The sequence below is a fragment of the Salmo salar genome, chromosome 04 (assembly GCF_965601325.2).
Source record: "Salmo salar chromosome 04, fSalSal1, whole genome shotgun sequence".
NCBI classification, from domain to species: Eukaryota; Metazoa; Chordata; class Actinopteri; order Salmoniformes; family Salmonidae; genus Salmo; species Salmo salar.
In genome coordinates, this window is record NC_138294.1 from 24,901,570 (window position 1) to 24,920,676 (window position 19,107).

The window sequence follows — 19,107 nt, forward strand, 5'->3', positions numbered from 1 at the left end:
CTACTTTGGCCCTTAAAAGTCCTACACCAGGCCGTCGGCCTGGGAGGATGGAACCCAGGTCACTTCAGTCTCACGCTCTCCACCGAGTCTGCATCACACCAAACAGCGGGCCTCATTTACACTGAAGAGAAAGGATGTTATTGGTTGGTGTCATAGCTCAAAGGGTGTGGTTAAATTCAAAAGCTATGCCCTGTTCTTTGAAATATGATACTGCCAGTGGTGGGAAAAGTACCCAATTGTCATACTTGAGTAAAAGTAAAAATAACTAAATAGAAAAGTTGACAATAACTAAATCCAACAGTTGACAGTGCATGTCAGAGCAAAAACCAAGCTGTGAGGTTGAAGGAATTGTCCGTAGAGCTCAGAGACAGGATTGTGTTGAGGTACAGATCTGGGGAAGGGTACCAAAACATTTCTGCAGCATTGAAGGTCCACAAGAACACAGTGGCCTATATCATTCTTAAATGGAAGAAGTTTGGGACCACCAAGACTCTTCCTAGAGCTGGCCGCCCGGCCAAACTGAGCAATTGGGGGAGAAAGACCTTGGTCAGGGAGGTGACCAAGAACCCAATGGTCACTCTGACAGAGCTCCAGAGTTCCTCTGTGGAGATGGGAGAACCTTCCAGAAGGACAACCATCTCTGCAGCACTCCACCAAGCAGGCCTTTATGGTAGAGTGGCCAGACGGAAGCCACTCTCTCTCTCCCACCAGAGAGGAAGGGGGGGGTAAGTGGGGCTGGTTCTAGGACTTTAACAACCGGTCGTAAACTTCCTCTCTCATGTACTGCAGTATGGAGAAGTCAAAATTGCTTTGTGTGAAGAGAGAGACTGCCCCAAAACTTTGACATCAAAAGATTGGACATTGAAACAATATTTCTACACAAAGAATGTGGGAAATGTTTGGGAGGGACTTAAAGAACAATCATGTGAGAACATTTGTTTGGTGATATCATTAAAGATGTTATAACGGAAATATTGTAACTTTATTGTAACTTTAAGAGATATCATAATGGATGTCAGAGTTACATCAAAATGTTGTAAAACTTATATAATTCTTATTTTCAATGACGGCCTAGGAACAGTGGGTTAACTGCCTTGTTCAGGGGCAGAATGACAGATTTTTATCTTGTCGGCTCGGGGATTCGATCTTGCAACCTTTCGGTTACTAGGTCAATGCTCTAACCACTAGGCTACCCTGCCGCCCCTAGTGTCCCAGGTCTAAATCAGTCCCAGATTAAAGGGGAACAAGGAAAAAAAAGCAGTGGAACTGGCTTCGAGGTCCAGCGTTGAGTTTGAGGGAGATAGAGCAACCATGTACTGTCTATGTAGGCCTAAAACTGATTCTGGATAAGCTAAATACTGGGCTCACAGCTAACCTTTTAGGTCAATAATATGCTGTTTTAATACAAATGTTGTTGGCTTTATAATCGTGAGAGAATTATGCTTTGAACTGCGGAGTAGAGCACCAGTTGAAGGAGTCATAGCCGGGGTCTCGATGGAGGTAGATACTGAATAATTAAAGCGAATCCAAGATGTGGTTGGTGCCCGTCCCCTGAACCACATGGTGAATGGGGAATAGGAAGAAACTCAGTCGGTTCCTTTGTTTTTTGATAAAGAGCACATTCCTATGCATGTAAAGTTAGGTTACGAAAAGTATGGAGATAGAGTATTTGTCCATAAGCCACTACAATGCAATAACTGTAAAGGATTTGGCCATGTCAAAAATGTTTGCAGACGGAAGGAGTATATTGAAGATCGGAGTGAAGAAGGTCAATGTTGCAATTGTGGTGGGGATCATTATCCAGAGTTCTTGGAGTGCCCTGTAAGGGTGAAGGAGGTCAAGGTGGCAAAAGTAAGGGCGGGTCATTGGATCTCCTACGCAGAGCCAAACAAAAGAATTGAGACAGCAAGTGACGTTAGTGTTGATGATATGGTAGTGGATACACCCCAGACATTAGTGAATGTTTGTCAATCAAGAGAACCGGACACGCTTTGTGTGAAGAAGGTGGATTTTGTGGCGTTTATTGCAGCGGTTATTAATTGTACTGCTAAAAAATTGGACATCATTGTGGCTGTGGCAGAAAAGTCTTTGGGCCTGAAAGAATTCACAGCGGATGACCTGCAAGGGGTACTGGCGGCAGAAGATGTACCGCCCTCCAGGGCTCCTGACCCTGTGTAGGGATCAGATTGTGATTTTAACAGAAGTAGTAGAGTGAATTTTGGTTAGTGTTGTTTGTTTTTGGTAGTTAGTATGAATTTGTTCATCTAAAACATATTTCGTTTTCTTGGGCATATTTTACTACATTAGGTGGCGGCAATACACTTTATGAGTGTAATCTGCTCATAAACCTCAAAGAAGAAGAATCGTGAGAGAAATTGAACTAGCTAGTAGCTAATGGGAGCTAGTTATACTGAACAAAAATATGACCGCAACATGCAACAATTTCAAAGATTTTGCTGAGTTACAGTTCATATAAGGAAATCAGTGAATCTAAATAAATAAATTAGGCCTTAAGCTATGGATTTCACATGACTGGGCAGGTGCGCAGCCATGGGTGGGCCTGGGAGGGCATAGGCCCACCCACTTGGAAGCAAGGGTCACCCACTGTGCAGCCAGGCCCAGCCAATCAGGATGATTTTTTTCCCCACAAACAGGCTTTATTACAGACAGAAGTTCTCCTTAGCACCCTGCCCTCCCCCCTCTGACGATCCCGCAGGTGAAGAAGCCGGATGTGGAGGTCCTGGGCTGGCATGGTTACACGTAGTCTGCGGTTGTAAGGCCGGTTGGATGTAATGCCAAAATCTCTAAAACAACGTAGAGAAATTAACATTCAATTCTCTGGAAACAGCTCTGGTGGTTATTCCTGCAGTCAGCATGGCAATTGCACGCTTCCTCAACTTGAGACATCTGTGGCATTGTTGAATGTCAAAACTGCACATTTTAGAGTGGCCTTTTATTGTCCCCAGCTCAAGGTGCACCAGTATAATGATCATGCTGTTTAATTAGCTTCTTGATATGCCACACCTGTCAGGTGGATGGGTTATCTTGACAAAGGATAAAAGGCTCACTTACAGCGATATAAACACATTTGTGCACAAACTTTGAGAGAAATAAGCTTTTGGTGCATATGTAACATTTCTCGGATCTTTTATTTCAGCTCATGAAACATGGGACCAGAACTTTACATGTTGCGTTTATATTTTTGTTCAGTGTAGTTATACCTAACCAGGTAAGCTGACTTTTCTCAAAACAAACCCTGTGGCTAGCTACTTCATGTGCCTTATGCTAGCCTGCACAGACAAATATCACTCCAGAAATGTCAAAATTCTAGACCATTTCTCCCCTCCTGCAGCAGCTTTAGCTCATCTTGAGTAACAGAAAAATGCAGTGAAAACCAGCATGCTGCAAACATTCTAAAATGTTTTGTCACCGGTGCTTGTTTTTAGTCCTTTTAGTTGCTCCTACGGCTCTAATCTGGTGAGCACCTTTGGAGCTCCGCCCAAGCAAGGCATTTGATTGGTTTGATGTGTTGCGAGGCGTCACTGATTTACACCGGGTTCTCACTCCTCTTTAGGCTGATTTCTGCCATGGAACTTCCCCAGGCTTCTCGTTTTAGGGGAGCCCGTTTCGCAACAAGGCTACATTTAAGGTAATGTCACATTAAATGTGGAAAGAAAAATAAATCCAATGCATTACGATGACCACCCTTTCCATGCATACAACATTTTTGCACTTTTGGTGACATGGGGGGGGGGGGGGGGGGGGGCATTCTTATGTCATTGCCAGCAGTAAGATTAATTTGAGCTCGATTTCCAAAAAGACAAGTACTGTAGCTTTCGAATGATATGTCACTTTCTATTTTCTGACTGAAATTGACGAAGTAGGTACCACTTAAGCATCTGAGGACCAAAACAATCTCTGAGTTTAACAGATTAGATGAAGACATGGCTGTCTCATGGTATGGTATGCAAAACTTTGAGCACCTATCTCCTGAACGTTTTGAGATTCCGGTAAAAAAAGTAACTTTCTGACCCTTCTACCATGGGCAAATATGTATGGAAAGTGTCATTCAAATCAAAACAGGTGCAGTTAAAAAGGGATGGAAATCAAACGTAATGACCCTTTTATTACTTGACACTCTTTAATAGTTTGATAATTCAAAGGCATGGTCCCACACTTAAGACAAAATGTATCAAGACCTGGGCCCGTATCCACAAAGAGTCTCAGAGTAGAAGTCCTGATCAAAGATCAGGTCCCCGCATGTCTACATAGTCTTATTCATTATGATCTAAAAAGCAAAACTGATCCTAGATCAGCACTCCTACTCTGAGAGGCTTTGTGGATACGGGCCCTGACCTAATATCATTCAGACAGTAGTTTACAGTGGGCTCACCTCAGTGAGACTGTGTGTGGTCCTGTGCTGCTCCGTTGGTTCTTCTGTGGGTTCAGAAGGTGTAGTCTGGTTGTCCTCCATGACCATGGTCCCTTCATGGTTCCCCAGACCCTCCTCATACCCCTTCTCCTCCTCCTGCAATAGAGACGTAATACAGATTACACACACATACAGTATACTCCTTTAGGTATGTACACACGCACACACAGATAAAACACAATTTCAACATGCAGGGTTTTTTTCCCCACGCAGCCTATGTCCAAACAGTAAAAAAAATATATATATAAAAAATAAAAGTGGATGAAAAAACATTTTCAGTGTGAACTTACATGACTAAAACTAGATAAAGATAAATGGACCTATATATTTTAATAAGATCATCATTAAGAACTAACAATCACCTAAATAAAAGCTAGACAGTCAGCGACCGCACCATTGGCGATGCCCCCTGTCACATCCACCACATATGCCCCATTTTGATCCAGAAAAAAACCCTGACATGGAGTGTTTACCCATCCCCATTATGTTTAAGTCCTATACTGTAGTTACAGAATGACTTCATTGTTGTTAAACCCATCATGGTGGACATAAATACGATGTGCGTAAAAAAAACAAGTCAGCTATGATAAGTCAAAAGTCATCATCAGACAAACCTAACTAAACTATTTTGACGTGTACAGTAGGTGTTTGTTAGTGTGTGGGTATGTGTAGCTATATTTAGTAAGTGTATATTGGTTATAAAGTGCTGTCGGTTATATGCAGAATAGGGTGAGATCAGATGTGATGTATACAAAAGAGAGTCAATGAAAATCTTAGAATGAAAGTCCAATTTTTTTGTTTATTAAACAAGCAGGTTTTATATTCACCAGATGAAAAGAACACATACACATGTCAACAAAAAATCTGCATGAACATGATAAACTGCATTAGTATACTCATTAAAAGTGTCTTGGGGGAAAAAAACATTAAGTAGTTAAATGGGAGTAATGAAATAAACATTTGTTTACATCATATAGCCTACACAGTACAAACACAATATGCAATAGACTTTTTAGGCTTATATACAGGGCCTTCAGAAAGTATTCATACCCTTTGACTCATTACACATTTTGTGTTACAGCTCGAATTCAAAATGGATTAAAAAAAAACAACTAAATTCTCTAAATAATATAACCCAGAATGACAAAGTGAAAACATGTATTCACACCCCTGAGCCAATACTTCGTAGAAGCACTTTTAGCAGTGATTACAGCTGAGGGTCTTTCTTGGTAAGTCTCTAAGAGCTTTCCATACCTGGATTGTGCAACATTTGCCCATTATTCTTAAAAGAAAATCTACAAGCTCTGTCAAATTGATTGTTGATCATTGCTAGAGAACCATTTTCAGGTCTTGCCTCAGATTTTCAAGTAGATTTAATTCAAAACTGTAACTCGGCCACTCAGAAACATTCACTGTCGTCTTGGTAAGCAAATACAGTGTAGATCTGCCTTTGTGATTTAGGTTATTGTCCTGCTGAAAGGTGAATTAATCTCCCAGTGTCTGGTGGAAAGCAGACTGAACCAGGTTTTCCTCTAGGATTTTGCCTGTGCTTAGCTCCAATCCATTTCTTTTTTATCCTGAAAAACTCCCCAGTCCTTAACAATTAAAAGCATACCATGATGCAGCCACCACTATGCTTGAAAATATGGAGAGTGGTACTCTGTAATGTATTGTATTTGCCCCAAACATAACACATAGCATTTATTCAGGACAAAAAGTGAATTGCTTTGCCACATTTCTTGCAGTATTACTTTAGTGCCTTGTTGCAAACAGGATGTGTGTTTGGAATATGTTTATTCTGTACAGGCTTCCTTCTTTTCACTCTGTTAATTAGGTTAGTATTGTGGAGTAAATACAATGTTGTTGTGTCAGTGTTCTCGTATCACAGCCATTATCCTCTGTAACCGTTTTAAAGTCACTATTGGCCTCATGGTTAAATCCCTGAGCGGTTTCCTTCCTCTCCAGCAACTGAGTTAGGAAGGCTGCTTGTATCTTTGTAGTGACTGGGTGTATTGATACACCATCCAAAGTGTAACGAAAGGGATTTTCAATGTCTGATATTTTTATTTTTACCCATCTACCAATAGGTGCCCTTCTTTGCGAGGCATTGAAAAACCTCCCTGGTCTTTGTGGTTTAATCTGTGTTTGAAATTCACTGCTTGACTGAGGGATAATTTTATGTGTGGGGTACAGCGATGAGGTAGTCATTCACAAATCAAATTAAACACTATTATTGCACCAAAGTCCATGCAACTTATTATGTGACTTAAGCACATTTGTAGTCCTGAACTTATTTAGGCTTGCCATAACAAATGAGTTGAATACTTATTGACTCAATACTTTTCAGATTTTCATTTGTAAAACTTTTGAAAAACATAATTCCACTTTGACATTATGGGGTATTGTATAGCCCAGTGACAAAAATATAAATGTAATACAATTTAAATTCAGGCTGTAACACAATATTGTATTATATGTCTTATACAGTTGAAGTCGGAAGTTTACATACACTTAGGTTGGAGTCATTAAAACACATTTTTCAACCACTCCACAAATTTCATGTTAGCAAACTAAAGTTTTGGCAAGTCGGTTAGGACATCTACTTCGTGCATGACACGTAATTCTTCCAACAATTGTTTACAGACAGATTATTTCACTTATAATTCACTGTATCACAATTTCAGTGGGTCAGAAGTTTACATACACCAAGTTGACTGTGCCTTTAAACAGCTTGGAAAATTCCAGAAAAAGATGTCATGGCTTTAGAAGCTTCTGATAGGCTAATTGACATCATTTGAGTCAATTGACATCATTTGAGTCAATTGGAGGTGTACCTGTGGATGTATTTCAAGGCCTACCTTCAAACTCTGTGCCTCTTGTCTTGACATCATGGGAAAATCAAAAGAAATCAGCCAAGACCTCAGAAAAAAATTGTAGACCTCCACAAGTCTGGTTCATCCTTGGGAGAAATTTCCAAACGCCTGAAGGTACCACGTTCATCTGTACAAACAATAGTACGCAAGTATAAACACCATGGGACCACGCAGCAGTCATACCGCTCAGGAATGAGACGCATTCTGTCTCCTAGAGATGAACGTACTTTGGTGCGAAAAGTGCAAATCAATCCCAGAACAACAGCAAAGGACCTTGTGAAGATGCTGGTGGAAACAGGTACAAAAGTATCTATATCCGCAGTAAAACGAATCCTATATCGACATAACCTGAAAGACGCTCAGCAAGGAAGAAGCCACTGCTCCAAAACCGCCATAAAAAAGCCAGACTATGGTTTGCAACTGCACATGGGGAGAAAAATCGTACTTTTTGGAGAAATGTCCTCTGGTCTGATGAAACAAAATTAGAACTGTTTGGCCATAATGACCATCGTTATGTTTGGAGGAAAAAGGGGGAGGCTTGCAAGCTGAAGAACACCATCCCAACCGTAAAGCACGGGGTGGAAGCATCATGTTGTGGGGGTGTATTGTTGCAGGAGGGTCTGGTGCACTTCACAAAATAGATGGCATCATGACGTAGGAAAACTATGTGAATATATTGAAGCAACATCTCAAGACATCAGTCAGAAAGTTAAAGCTTGGTCACAAATGGGTCTTCCAAATGGACAATGACCCCAAGCATACTTCCAAAGTTGTGGCAAAATGGCTTAAGGACAACAAAATCAAGGTATTGGAGTGGCCATCAGAATATATGAAATAAATAAAAGCTGAAATAAATAATTCTCTCTACTATTATTCTGACATTTCACATTCTTATAATAAATTGGTGATCCTAACTGACCTACGACAGGGAATTTTTACTAGGATTAAATGTCAGGAATTGTGAAAAACTGAGTTTAAATGTATTTGGCTAAGGTGTATGTAAGCTTCCGACTTCAACTGTATATCACACAATGTCTGGGCCTTGCACTTCAATGATTGACCCACAACTGCTGTTTATTTTATGCATCTATGTCATCTTGCTGCGTCTACCTTTAATGCAGGGGTTGATCTTAGCATCAGAAGCTATCGAGTGGAATGGTTACTTCCTATGTTATAGTGGAATGGTTTTTCTGCTGGTGCATCTTGAGGTATCTCCTCTCTGAGAACCTCTTCCCACAGTGAGTACAGTCGAATGGCCTTTCTCCTGTGTGGACCTTCAGGTGCATCTTCAGCTGGTGCTGGCGGGAGAACCTCTTCTCGCACTGGGGGCAGCTGTAGGGTTTCTCCCCTGTGTGGACTCTCTGGTGCCTCTTCAGGCTGGACGATTGTGAAAAACTGGCCTGGCACAGGTGGCAGCCGAATGGTTTCTCCCCCGTGTGCATCCTTTGGTGGATCTCTACCTGTTTGCAGAAACTGAAGGCTTTCCCACAGAATGAACACGGGAAGCGCTTCTCTTTGCCACCGTATCTACTGATAGCATCACTACTACTGTCATTTGTCAATGGGCTTGTGTAGCCATTTAAAGTTGAAGCACTGGCATTGTCTGAGGTCTGGTTTAACATTAGGAGATTGTGAGAAGGACGAAGACCGGGGAGTGTCTGTGTTGTCGCAGGGTCCATGTTCCAGTTGATAGATCCTATAGAAGGCAGGCTGAAGGCAGCACCTGTTAGGGGGTTAACCTGAGGCGCCAAAGGTGTCTCTGAATCACAACTATAGGAGCAGGACGGAGCATCGCTAGCAGAGTTTGTTTCTGTTCTCTCCCGCCTCATATGGATACCTCCCAGTCCCCATGGACCAAATCTATGCCTCGCCCTGGTCTCAGCCAGTCTGTTGTCATGGAGACTAAATTCGGATGTTGTTTTGTGTTCGACTGTCTGTTTCTGGTAGTGGTTAACAGTGTTGTTCCCCAGTCCAGAGTTGAGGACACTGTCCCATCCACTGACCTCCACTATGTCACCTCTGGTCCTGGCCTGCTCAGTGATGTCGTCCCCTGGGCCCATGGCTGCAGCAGTCTGGGTCTGAGAATCCAAAATGGTCGGCCAGTCTCCTCTGTTACCTTCCAGCCAACCACCTGCAGGAAGAGGTTACAAAATAGACTTTACAAACATGGCAGAGTTTTTTTGTTGTCAATTACCTGGTCAAGTTCATACATGATTTTATTTTGTGAATTAAGAAAATATAGAAAAGAAAATAGTCAGGCGCATCACTATTCCCAATGAAGATCTATTACTGTATGTAGGCAGGTAGCCTAGCGGTTAAGAGCATTGGGCCGACTAGTTGAAAAGTCTGTCGATGTGCCCTTGAGCAAGGTACTTAAACCTAATTGCTCCTGTAAGTTGCTCTGGATAAGAGTGTCTACTAAATTACTAAAATGTAAATATGTATTTCTCCCTTACCTTGCTCCCCCATCTTTAGTCCACTCAGCAGGTCAATGCTCTCTGGTCCATCTTCTATTGTCTCCTCTTTGACCAGCAGCAGATCAGGCTTCCCATCCTCCATGTCTACTGACTGTAAGAGATACAGAGTGAGAGGATGTTGGATCAAGAAATATGATATGAGCACCCTGCTATGGAGCCTCTTCTGATTGGGAAATGAGGGATTGCTATGAGTACTATGCAAACATATTGGTTGATTTGATTACTTGACACTCTTTAATGGTGTGATAATTGAAAGGCATGGTCTCACACTTAAAGGGCAACTCCACCACTTTTCAACCTCACTTTCATTATCTCCATCAAAATACCAGTGTCAACATACTTTTAGTATATGTGGATACCTGCTCGTAGAACATCCCTTTCCAAAATCATGGACATTAATATGGAGTTGGTCCCCCCTTTGCTACCATAACAGCCTCCGCTCTTCTGAGAAGGCTTTCCACTAGATGTTGGAACATTGCTGCAGGGACTTGCTTCCATTCAGCCACACGAGCATTAGTGAGGTCGGGCACTGATGTTGGGCGATTAGGCCTGGCTCGCAGTCGGTGTTCCAATTCATCCCAAAGGTGTTAGATGAGGTTGAGGTCAGGCCTCTGTGCAGGCCTGTCAAGGTCTTCAACACCGATCTCGACAAACCATTTCTGTATGGACCTCGCTTTGTGCATGGGGGCATTGTCATGCTGAAACAGGAAAAGGGCCTTCCCCAAACTGTTTTCACAAAGGTGGAAGCACAGTATCGTCTAGAATGTCATTGTATGCTATAGCATTAAGATTTCCCTTCACTGGAACTAAGGGGCCTAGCCCGAACCATGAAAAACAGCCCCAGACCATTATTCTTCATCCATCAAACTTAACAGTTGGCACTATGCAATGGGACAGGTAGAGTTCTCCTGGCGTCCGCCAAACCTAGATTCGTCCGTCGGACTGCCAGATGGTGAAGCGTGATTCATCACTTAAGAGAACGCGTTTCCACTGCTCCAGAGTCTAATGGCGGCGAGCTTTACACCACTCCAGCAGACGCTTGGCATTGCGCATGGTGATCTTAAGTTTGTGTGCAGCTGCTCGACCATGGAAACACATTAGGTATGTGAAAACGGCACATTTCTAAAGTTAAGTAGAAAAAAACAAGGTAAAAATATTCTACCCAATGACATAAAGTGATATTCAAACACTGAGATTTGCAGTGATGTGGGGAGCAAGAAAATACCCTCCCTTGGGCTAGAAACTCGATGCAGGTTTTGAAAATGAATGTTTTTTACTTTTAATCCGTCACAGAGAAGCATTTTTTTAGGACCTTGTCTTTTTAACCACAGTCTGTTTTCACATATGTAGACACTGGTTTGGTGCTGGAAATGATTATAAGATTGAAAAGTGGCAGAACTTACCTTTTAAGATGACTTGAATCAAGACCGGGCCGTATCCACAAAGAGTCTCAGAGTAGGAGTACTGACCTTTGCATATGCAATGCATTCGGAAAGTATTTAAACCCCTTGAATTTTTCCACATTTTGTTACGTCACAGCCTTATTCTAAAATTGTGTGTAAAATTATTTAATCAATCTACACACAATACCCCAATCTTCCAGAAGGACAACCATCTCTGCAGCACTCCACCACTCAGGCCTCTATTGTAGAGTGGCCAGACGGAATCCACTCCTCAGTAAAAAGGCACATGACAGCCTGCTTGGAGTTTGACAAAAGGCACCTACAGTGAAGGACTCTCAGACCATGAGAAAAAATATTTTCTGATCTGATGAAACCAAGATTGAACTCTTTGGCCTGAATGCCAAGCGTCACATCTGGAAGAAACCTGGCACCATCCCTACAGTGAAGCATGGTGGTGGCAGCATCATGCTGTGGGGATGTTTTTCAGAGACTAGTCAGGATCGAGGGAAAGATGAATGGCACAAAGTACAGAGAGATCCTTGATGAAAACCTGCTCCAGAGCGCTCAGGACCTCAGACTGGGGCGAAGGTTCACCTTCCAACAGTAAAACGACCCTAAGGACACAGCCAAGACAACGCAGGAGTGGTTTCGGGACAAGTCTCTGAATATCCTTAAATGGCCCAGCCAGAGCCCGGACTTTAACCCGATCTAACATCTCTGGGGAGACCTGAAAACAGATATGCAGTGACAGTCCCAATCCAACCTGACAAAGCTTGAGAGGATCTGCAGAGAAGAATGGGAGAAACTCCCCAAATACAGGTGTGCCAAGCTTGTAGCGTCATACCCAAAGGTGCTTCAACAAAGTACTGAGTAAAGGGTCTGAATACTTATGTAAATGTGCCATTTCAGCTCAGAATTTTTAATACATTTGCAAAAATTTCGAAAAGACTAATTTGCATGGTCATTATGGGGTATTGTGTGCAGATTGATGAGGGGAAAAAAACAATTTCATCAATTTTAGAACAAGGCTGTAACGTAACAAAACGTGGAAAAAGTCAAGGGTTCTGAATACTTTCCGAATGCACTGTAGACTGGTATGTGCCTTTCCAAATCATGTACAATCAACTGAATTTACCACAGGTGGATGTCATTGAAGTTGTAGAAACGTCTCAAGGATGATCAATGGAAACACGATGCACCTGAGCTCAATTTTGAGTCTCATAGCAAAGGGTCTGAATACTAATGTAAATACGTATTATAATTTTTTTGCTTTTTAAATTTGCTAATATTTAAAAAACCTGTTTTCAATTTGTCATTATGGGGTATTATGTGCCGATTGATGAGGAAAACAATATTGTATCAATTTTAGCTACGTAGGGCAGCAGAGTGGGCAGCTGAGTGGGCAGCAGCTATGTTAAAAAAATCCAGCACATGCACAGAAATCTCTATATCAATAGGCAAGTTGGGTTCCAGAAAATCGGGAACAGTATATATTTGTTGTTGTTGTAATTTTCTCCCCTTTTGCTCCCCAATTTTGTCATATCCAATTGGAAGTTACGATCTTGCCTCATCGCTGCAACTCCCCAACAGGCTCGGGAGAGGCGAAGGTCGAGTCATGCTTCCTCCGAAACATGACCCGCCAAGCCGCGCTGCTTCTTAACACCTGCTTGCGTAACCCGGAAGCCAGCCGCACCAATGTGTCAGAGGAAACTGACAACTGAAGTCAGTTGGCCCGCCACAACATTTTTTTACATTTTAGTCATTTAGCAGACGCTCTTATCCAGAGCGACTTACAGTAGTGAATGCATACATTTCATACAATTTCATACATTTTTTTTTTTTTTCTGTGCTGGCCCCCCGTGGGAATCGAACCCACAACCCTGGTGTTGCAAACACCATGCTCTACCAACTGAGCTACAGGGAAGGAGTCACTAGAGCGCGATGAGCCAAGTAAAGCCACCCGGCCAAACCCAGACGACACTGGGCCAATTGTGTGCTGCCCTATGGGACTCCTGGTCACGGCCGGATGTGACACAGCCTGGGATCAAACCCCAGGCTGTCGTGATGCCTCAACACTGCGATGCAGTGCCTTAGACCGCTGTGCCACTCGGGAGGCTTTTAAATGTAATATTGGTGCACAGTTTCAACTTAAAAATATGTTTTAAAAGGCACTCATTTCGTGGAACAACCCAGTTCACATTGGGCTCACCTCAGTGAGACTGTGTGTGGTCTTGTGCTGCTCAGCTGGTTCCTCTGTGGGTTCAGGAGGTGTAGTCTGGTTGTCCTCCATGACCATGGTCCCCTCAGGGTTCCCCAGACCCTCTTCACACCCCTCCTCCTTCACCAGCAGCAACTCTGGACCCTCCTCCTCCTGGAAGAGAGAGGTGATACAGATTACACTCCTTAAGGTACACGCACACACAGACAATAAACACGCTTTCAGCATGGATTGTTTACCCATCCCTAATACGTTTGAGTTCTATAATGTAGCTACAGAATGACTTCATTGTTGTTAAACCCATCATAGCGGACATACATTTTATGTTGTGGATAAATATAAGTCAACTATGCTAAGTCAAAAGTTATCAGACAAACTTGACTAAACTATTTTGATGCGTACAGTAGGTGTTTGTTAGTGTGTGTGGGTATGTGTTGGTATTAGGGCTGTCAAACGATGACAATAATCAAGTTAATGGCATTAGTTAATCGCGATTAATCTGCTCAAATTTGGCCCCAAAGAAAGAGTTTTCCATTTAAAAAGTAGTGCATTGAGGTACAGGCGTACTATGCTTTGATTGTAAGGAACGGAAACACAAAATGATCTACGTCAAAACCTTTTAATAGCATTTCCACCATGAACAACACACGTCACTAACAGCTACAGCTATTACTGCTCCCAATGTTTGAGTAGGCCTACTCCCTCTTATGAATGTTCTTGAAGTGTAACACTTGTACATAGTACAGACACTCCCTCTCTTACACACACAGTTTTAAGTACTGTTAAAGCTTCAGGCATTCTAGGAAAAAACAACTGTCGCTGTACTGTTCAGATAACTTTACACACATAGTCCTACACACTCTCCCTCCCACACCGGCTCTCTCACACTATTGACTGTGATTACTACTTTGTGGGAAAGAGAAAGAAATAAAGACATTTCACTATACTAGTGCACATGACAATAAAACCGTGAAACTTGAAACACACATCCTCTCTCTCTCTCACACACACACACACACACACACACACACACACACACACACACACACACACACACACACTCTTGCGTATGCAGCCTACCTTTGAAGCATCTCTGAGGAGCCAATTCCTTTTCAGTTCTTCCTGTGCCATCCAAATTTGTGCATAGCCTAGTCAGTGGTCAAGTTATCAGGTCGCTAGGTAACATAACTAGCTTGCTAAACAATGGTGTTTGTTATCAAACCAAAAAACAGCAGCTTGTGAGTAGTTTAAAACAGCCTGTGACATGCGCACCAATCTGTAGCAGAACCAAAAAAAACATAGCTCCTGTAATATTGGGTATAACTTTCACATGATTTGGGCTAGAAGCACACGGTCTTCAGCTATGCAAAGGTGCAAGCATTAACTGTAGCGGTGTTCCCTGTTGTGTTCTGCACTTAAAATCGCCGGTGCGGAAACACATGCGCTTAAACCATGCGGTGAAGCTATGGAAACGCAATTAACGGCATCCGAAAAATGTACAGCGATAAACATGTCACGCGTTAAATGATGGGCCTAGTAGGTATATTTAGTAAGTGTATATTGGTTATGAAGCACTGTTGAGATCATATATAATGTATATTAAAGAGAATCTCAATGAAAGTCTTAGAATGAAAAGTCCCATTTGGAGTTTATTAAACATAAACACGTTTTACATAAACCATATGAAAACCACACATACACATGACCCAACATTAACTTCTTCAAATGCATTTATTTTCTCACTAAAAATGTCTTGGGAAAAAAATTCAGTAGGTGAACACAAGTAATCCAGGCATTTGTAAACATATACCCTACAGAGTACAAACATAATATGTAACACACTTTAGGCTTATAACACACAATGTCTGGATGCAATATTCTACCCAGAAATATTCAACACTGAAATCTGTTACTTGTTATTCAAAATGTTTCTGTGGATCTTTTCTGCTGACAACAATGACAATGTATACATTTGTCTTTAATGCAGGGTTTGATCTAAATGTAAGAAGCTACCGCGTGAAATGGTTTATTTCTGTTATAGACTGGAATGATTTTTCTGCTGGTGTATTCTGAGGTAGCTCCTCTCCGAGAACCTCTTCCCGCAGTGCGTACAGGCAAACAGCGCTTCTCCCGTGTGGACCTTCAGGTGCATCTTCAGCTGGTGCTGGCGGGAGAATCTCTTCTCACACTGGGGGCAGCTATAGGGTTTCTCCCCTGTGTGGACCCTCTGGTGCCTCTTCAGGTCACCAGCCTCAGCGAAGCGCATGTGACACTGGGTACAGCTGAAGGGTTTTACCCCTGTGTGGACCCTCTGGTGCCTCTTCAGGTTGCCAGCCTGGGCGAAGCGCATATGACACCGTGTACAGCTGAAGGGTTTTACCCCTGTGTGGACCCTCTGGTGGATCTCCACATTATGTGGGCAGCTGAAGGCTTTGTTACAGAACATGCAGAGGAACCGTTTCTCTTTAATATTGCCTGATGTAGCATCCCCTCTCTGAGCCTGGGCTCTAGTCCTGTCGTTTGAGTTCAATACCTGATCAAAAAAGACGCGGCCGTGTGAATCAGAAGGCCCCATCGACGTGGACACTGGGTCGCGATCTCTGAACGCATGTGAAGGGGAGTGGGTCGCAACATTTAGATTTGTCTCAAAGCTTTCCCTGTAATCTAAAAAGTCACTGGTGTTGCCCTGCGAGTGTCCTTCTCTTAAGTGAGTCTCATCTGCACTCCATGTCTGAGGAGAGTCGCGCTCAACTTTCACAATCATCTCATCTACGACTAGACCTGCCCCTTTCTTATCTAGGAACCCTTCAGAGTATACACTACTGCTGTACTGGTTCCAGTCCCCTCTCATTGGATTAGTCTGTGTATCTAAGCCCACAGGCCCGTCACCAGGTATCATCTGTGTCTCTGTAGCGTATGAACAGGTCGGATCATTGTCAGACGGTAATGCATCACCTGAGTCCCGATTGGATAAAACTGTCCTCAGGTTACCGTAAAGTAAATACTCTGAGCGGGGAGCAGGAGCACAGCCCAGTCGCCCCAGCCCCGTTAAAGTCTCGGTGTCTGTCTCTGACTTGAGAACGGCGTTCTGGGTTCCACTGACCTCCGTGATGCTGCATCGGGTCCTAGGCTGCACTGGGGCGATGGTGGGGTCCTCCATAGCTACAGGGGGCACTCCAGCCAATCCAGTCTGGATATCTGTGCTGTGTCGTGGGTCCTCCTCTCCTTCAGACCTCTCCAGCTTAACTCCAGGACCTGCAGCCTCTCCATCTGCAGACTGACACAAGAAGAGAGGAGGTTATTGAATAACAATGTCATAGGGAAGTCTCACATTTGATGTACTGTAATTTTGATGTAACACTATTAAACTAACCTCTGTCATGATAACGTGCTGGGTTGAAGTTCCACTCCCCTCATCAACAGTGATTGGTTGGTCATCTCTCCATGTATGGTGTCCCATAGGCTTTACAAAGCTTCTGTAGCCTCCAGTGCGATGTCCTTCACCTGAGAGAGTGATTGGGTGGAAAGAGGTGGTTAGGTAATGTCAATGCTCAACTGTATATTGTACACTAAGGTAACATTTATCATAACTTCTTGAAATACTATTTATTGATTGATGTATTATGTTCCATGCATCACATTGTTTTCATTGAGTAAATAGGAAAAGCAGTAAATCAATAATCTGGTTAGAATATGATATTGTGTCTTTGCGCTAATATAGCTAAGTACTCAGGGGAATTATTGCATACTATCCAAAAACTGACCAAGACAAAATTCTGGGTAACACATCTGAACACATGTCCAGAGGGGAACGGGGCGACAGGCCGCGCATCCTCTGCCTTCTGCAAAATGTACCTCTTGCCATTCCTCTGTATCGGTCGAGGATCTTGACACTACTGGGACGAATGGCGAGGACGCGCTCTGGCATTGTCCTCTCAGCGCGCTCCCGTGCCACCTTCAGTTCCAGTAGTTTTCTCCGCAATGCCCTGTTTTCTTTCTGGCTTTGAGTTATTTCCAAACGAAACACTGCATAGTCGTCGTCTACGAGTTTACAGATTTCTGCAACGGCTGCATTCGCTAGCACCTCCATTATAGAGGCTATTTGAGTGTGAAACACCATACAGTTAGCCATTGTTAGCAGCTAGCGTTACCTAGATAACATCTATCAACTAAATCGTCTCCAACACGAATTATACACTATATAGGGTGATTATGTGATGCGGTGCAGTTACATTAGTCATATTTTGAAATCCAGGGTGTTACACGTCTAAATAACAACAATAAAAACGCTAACGTAGAAATTGTTCATGGTCACTGTGGTTCACTTCCGGTTACTTCTTCTTTACTGCGGTTGGCATCCAATATTTATGGTGCATTACCGCCACCAACTGTACGGGGATGAAAAAAGGAAACTCCATACTGTGAGAGTGGGAGATCAGTTTTGTTATCTCTCACTTCTTCAGTTCTTCAAACGTCCATAACTCCCTCCCCAGGCTCTGGGGCCTGAGAGGGTATCACTGCTCTTGACAGCACCTCAGGGAACTCCTTCGCTGAGAAATCTTTTAGTCCCAGGAACCACTCTGCCGCATCCACAATAATGCCCATCTTCCTGGACTTTCCCTCCACATTAGCTGTGCCATTGATCACCATTGCCATAAAAACCACAAAGTTCACCTTCTTTACATACAGCATATCTGGATCCTGCTGGTGGGAGGCCAACTCTGCAACCTGCAGAGGCCTACCTGACAACATCGGACCTCCTACTATTTCTACCCTTCTTACCGCATAAGAGACAGACTGAATTCCCTGATTTTGGCCACCTCCATCTCTTTCATCCTATTTGGGCATTCCAAGGATGTCGCCTCATGTTCCCTACCACAGTTACAATACTTTATTCCTTTGCATTTCTCTTCTGCTATACAGTCTCCATCAAAGTGGTTTCCCCCACATGTCCCACATCTCGGCTCCTTCCGTCTGCAGACACTTTCTACATGTCCAAACATTTTACAACTGTTACATTGCAAAGGCCTGGATATAAAGGCTCTGACAGGATAATACAGATATCCAAATTCTGTGAAATCCTTGATTCTGTGAAATTCCTGGATAGCTGTCTTACTCTTTTGTATGAAGATCTTGGAAGTGTACTGTAACCTCATAACATTTCAAATCAAATTTTATTGGTCACATACACATGGTCAGCAGATGTTATTGAGAGTGCAGCAAAATGTTTGTGCTTTAAGTTCCGACAGTGCAGCAATATCTAACATGTAGTCTAACAATTCCACAACAACTACCTAATACCCACAAATCTTAGTAAGGAATGGAATAAGAGTATATACATATAAATATATAGATGAGCAATGACAGAGCGACATAGGCAAGATGCAATACATTTACATTTACGTAATTTAGCAGACGCTCTTATCCAGAGCGACTTGGAAATTGGTGCATTCACCTTATGATATCCAGTGGAACAACCACTTTACAATAGTACATCTATATCTTGTTTTTTATTTTATTTTTATTTTGGGGGGGTGGGTTAGAAGGATTACTTTATCCTATCCCAGGTATTCCTTAAAGAGGTGGGGTTTCAGGTGTCTCCGGAAGGTGGTGATTGACTCCGCTGTCCTGGCGTCGTGAGGGAGCTTGTTCCACCATTGGGGTGCCAGAGCAGCGAACAGTTTTGACTGGGCTGAGCGGGAAC

At 42.8% G+C, this 19,107-nt stretch overlaps 1 protein-coding gene across 1 annotated transcript; it reads right to left on the reverse strand.

Annotated features, from left to right (window-relative positions):
• Positions 1-5,211: 5,211 nt before the first annotated feature.
• On the reverse strand, positions 5,212-17,739 carry LOC106602480 (uncharacterized). Its single transcript, XM_014195154.3, has 6 exons — positions 17,259-17,739; positions 16,777-16,907; positions 16,507-16,680; positions 13,395-13,556; positions 9,762-9,873; positions 5,212-9,436 (listed from the first exon to the last, which is right to left on the reverse strand). Exons 1-6 carry the CDS (start codon positions 17,533-17,535, stop codon positions 8,472-8,474), a joined length of 1,821 nt encoding a protein of 606 aa, XP_014050629.3. The 5' UTR covers positions 17,536-17,739; the 3' UTR covers positions 5,212-8,471.
• Positions 17,740-19,107: the final 1,368 nt, after the last annotated feature.

Bases quoted from the DNA above. Each gene is read 5' to 3' on its own strand.
- LOC106602480 (XM_014195154.3), bottom strand. From the start codon at position 17,535: ATGGCTAACTGTATGGTGTTTCACACTCAAATAGCCTCTATAATGGAG. The intron at 13,557-16,506 runs GTCAGTGGAACC...TCTCTCTTCCAG, and splicing joins CCCGATGCAGCATCACGGAG to GAGGAGGAGGGTCCAGAGTT. The intron at 9,874-13,394 runs GTGAGCCCAATG...TATCTCTTACAG, and splicing joins CCACACACAGTCTCACTGAG to TCAGTAGACATGGAGGATGG.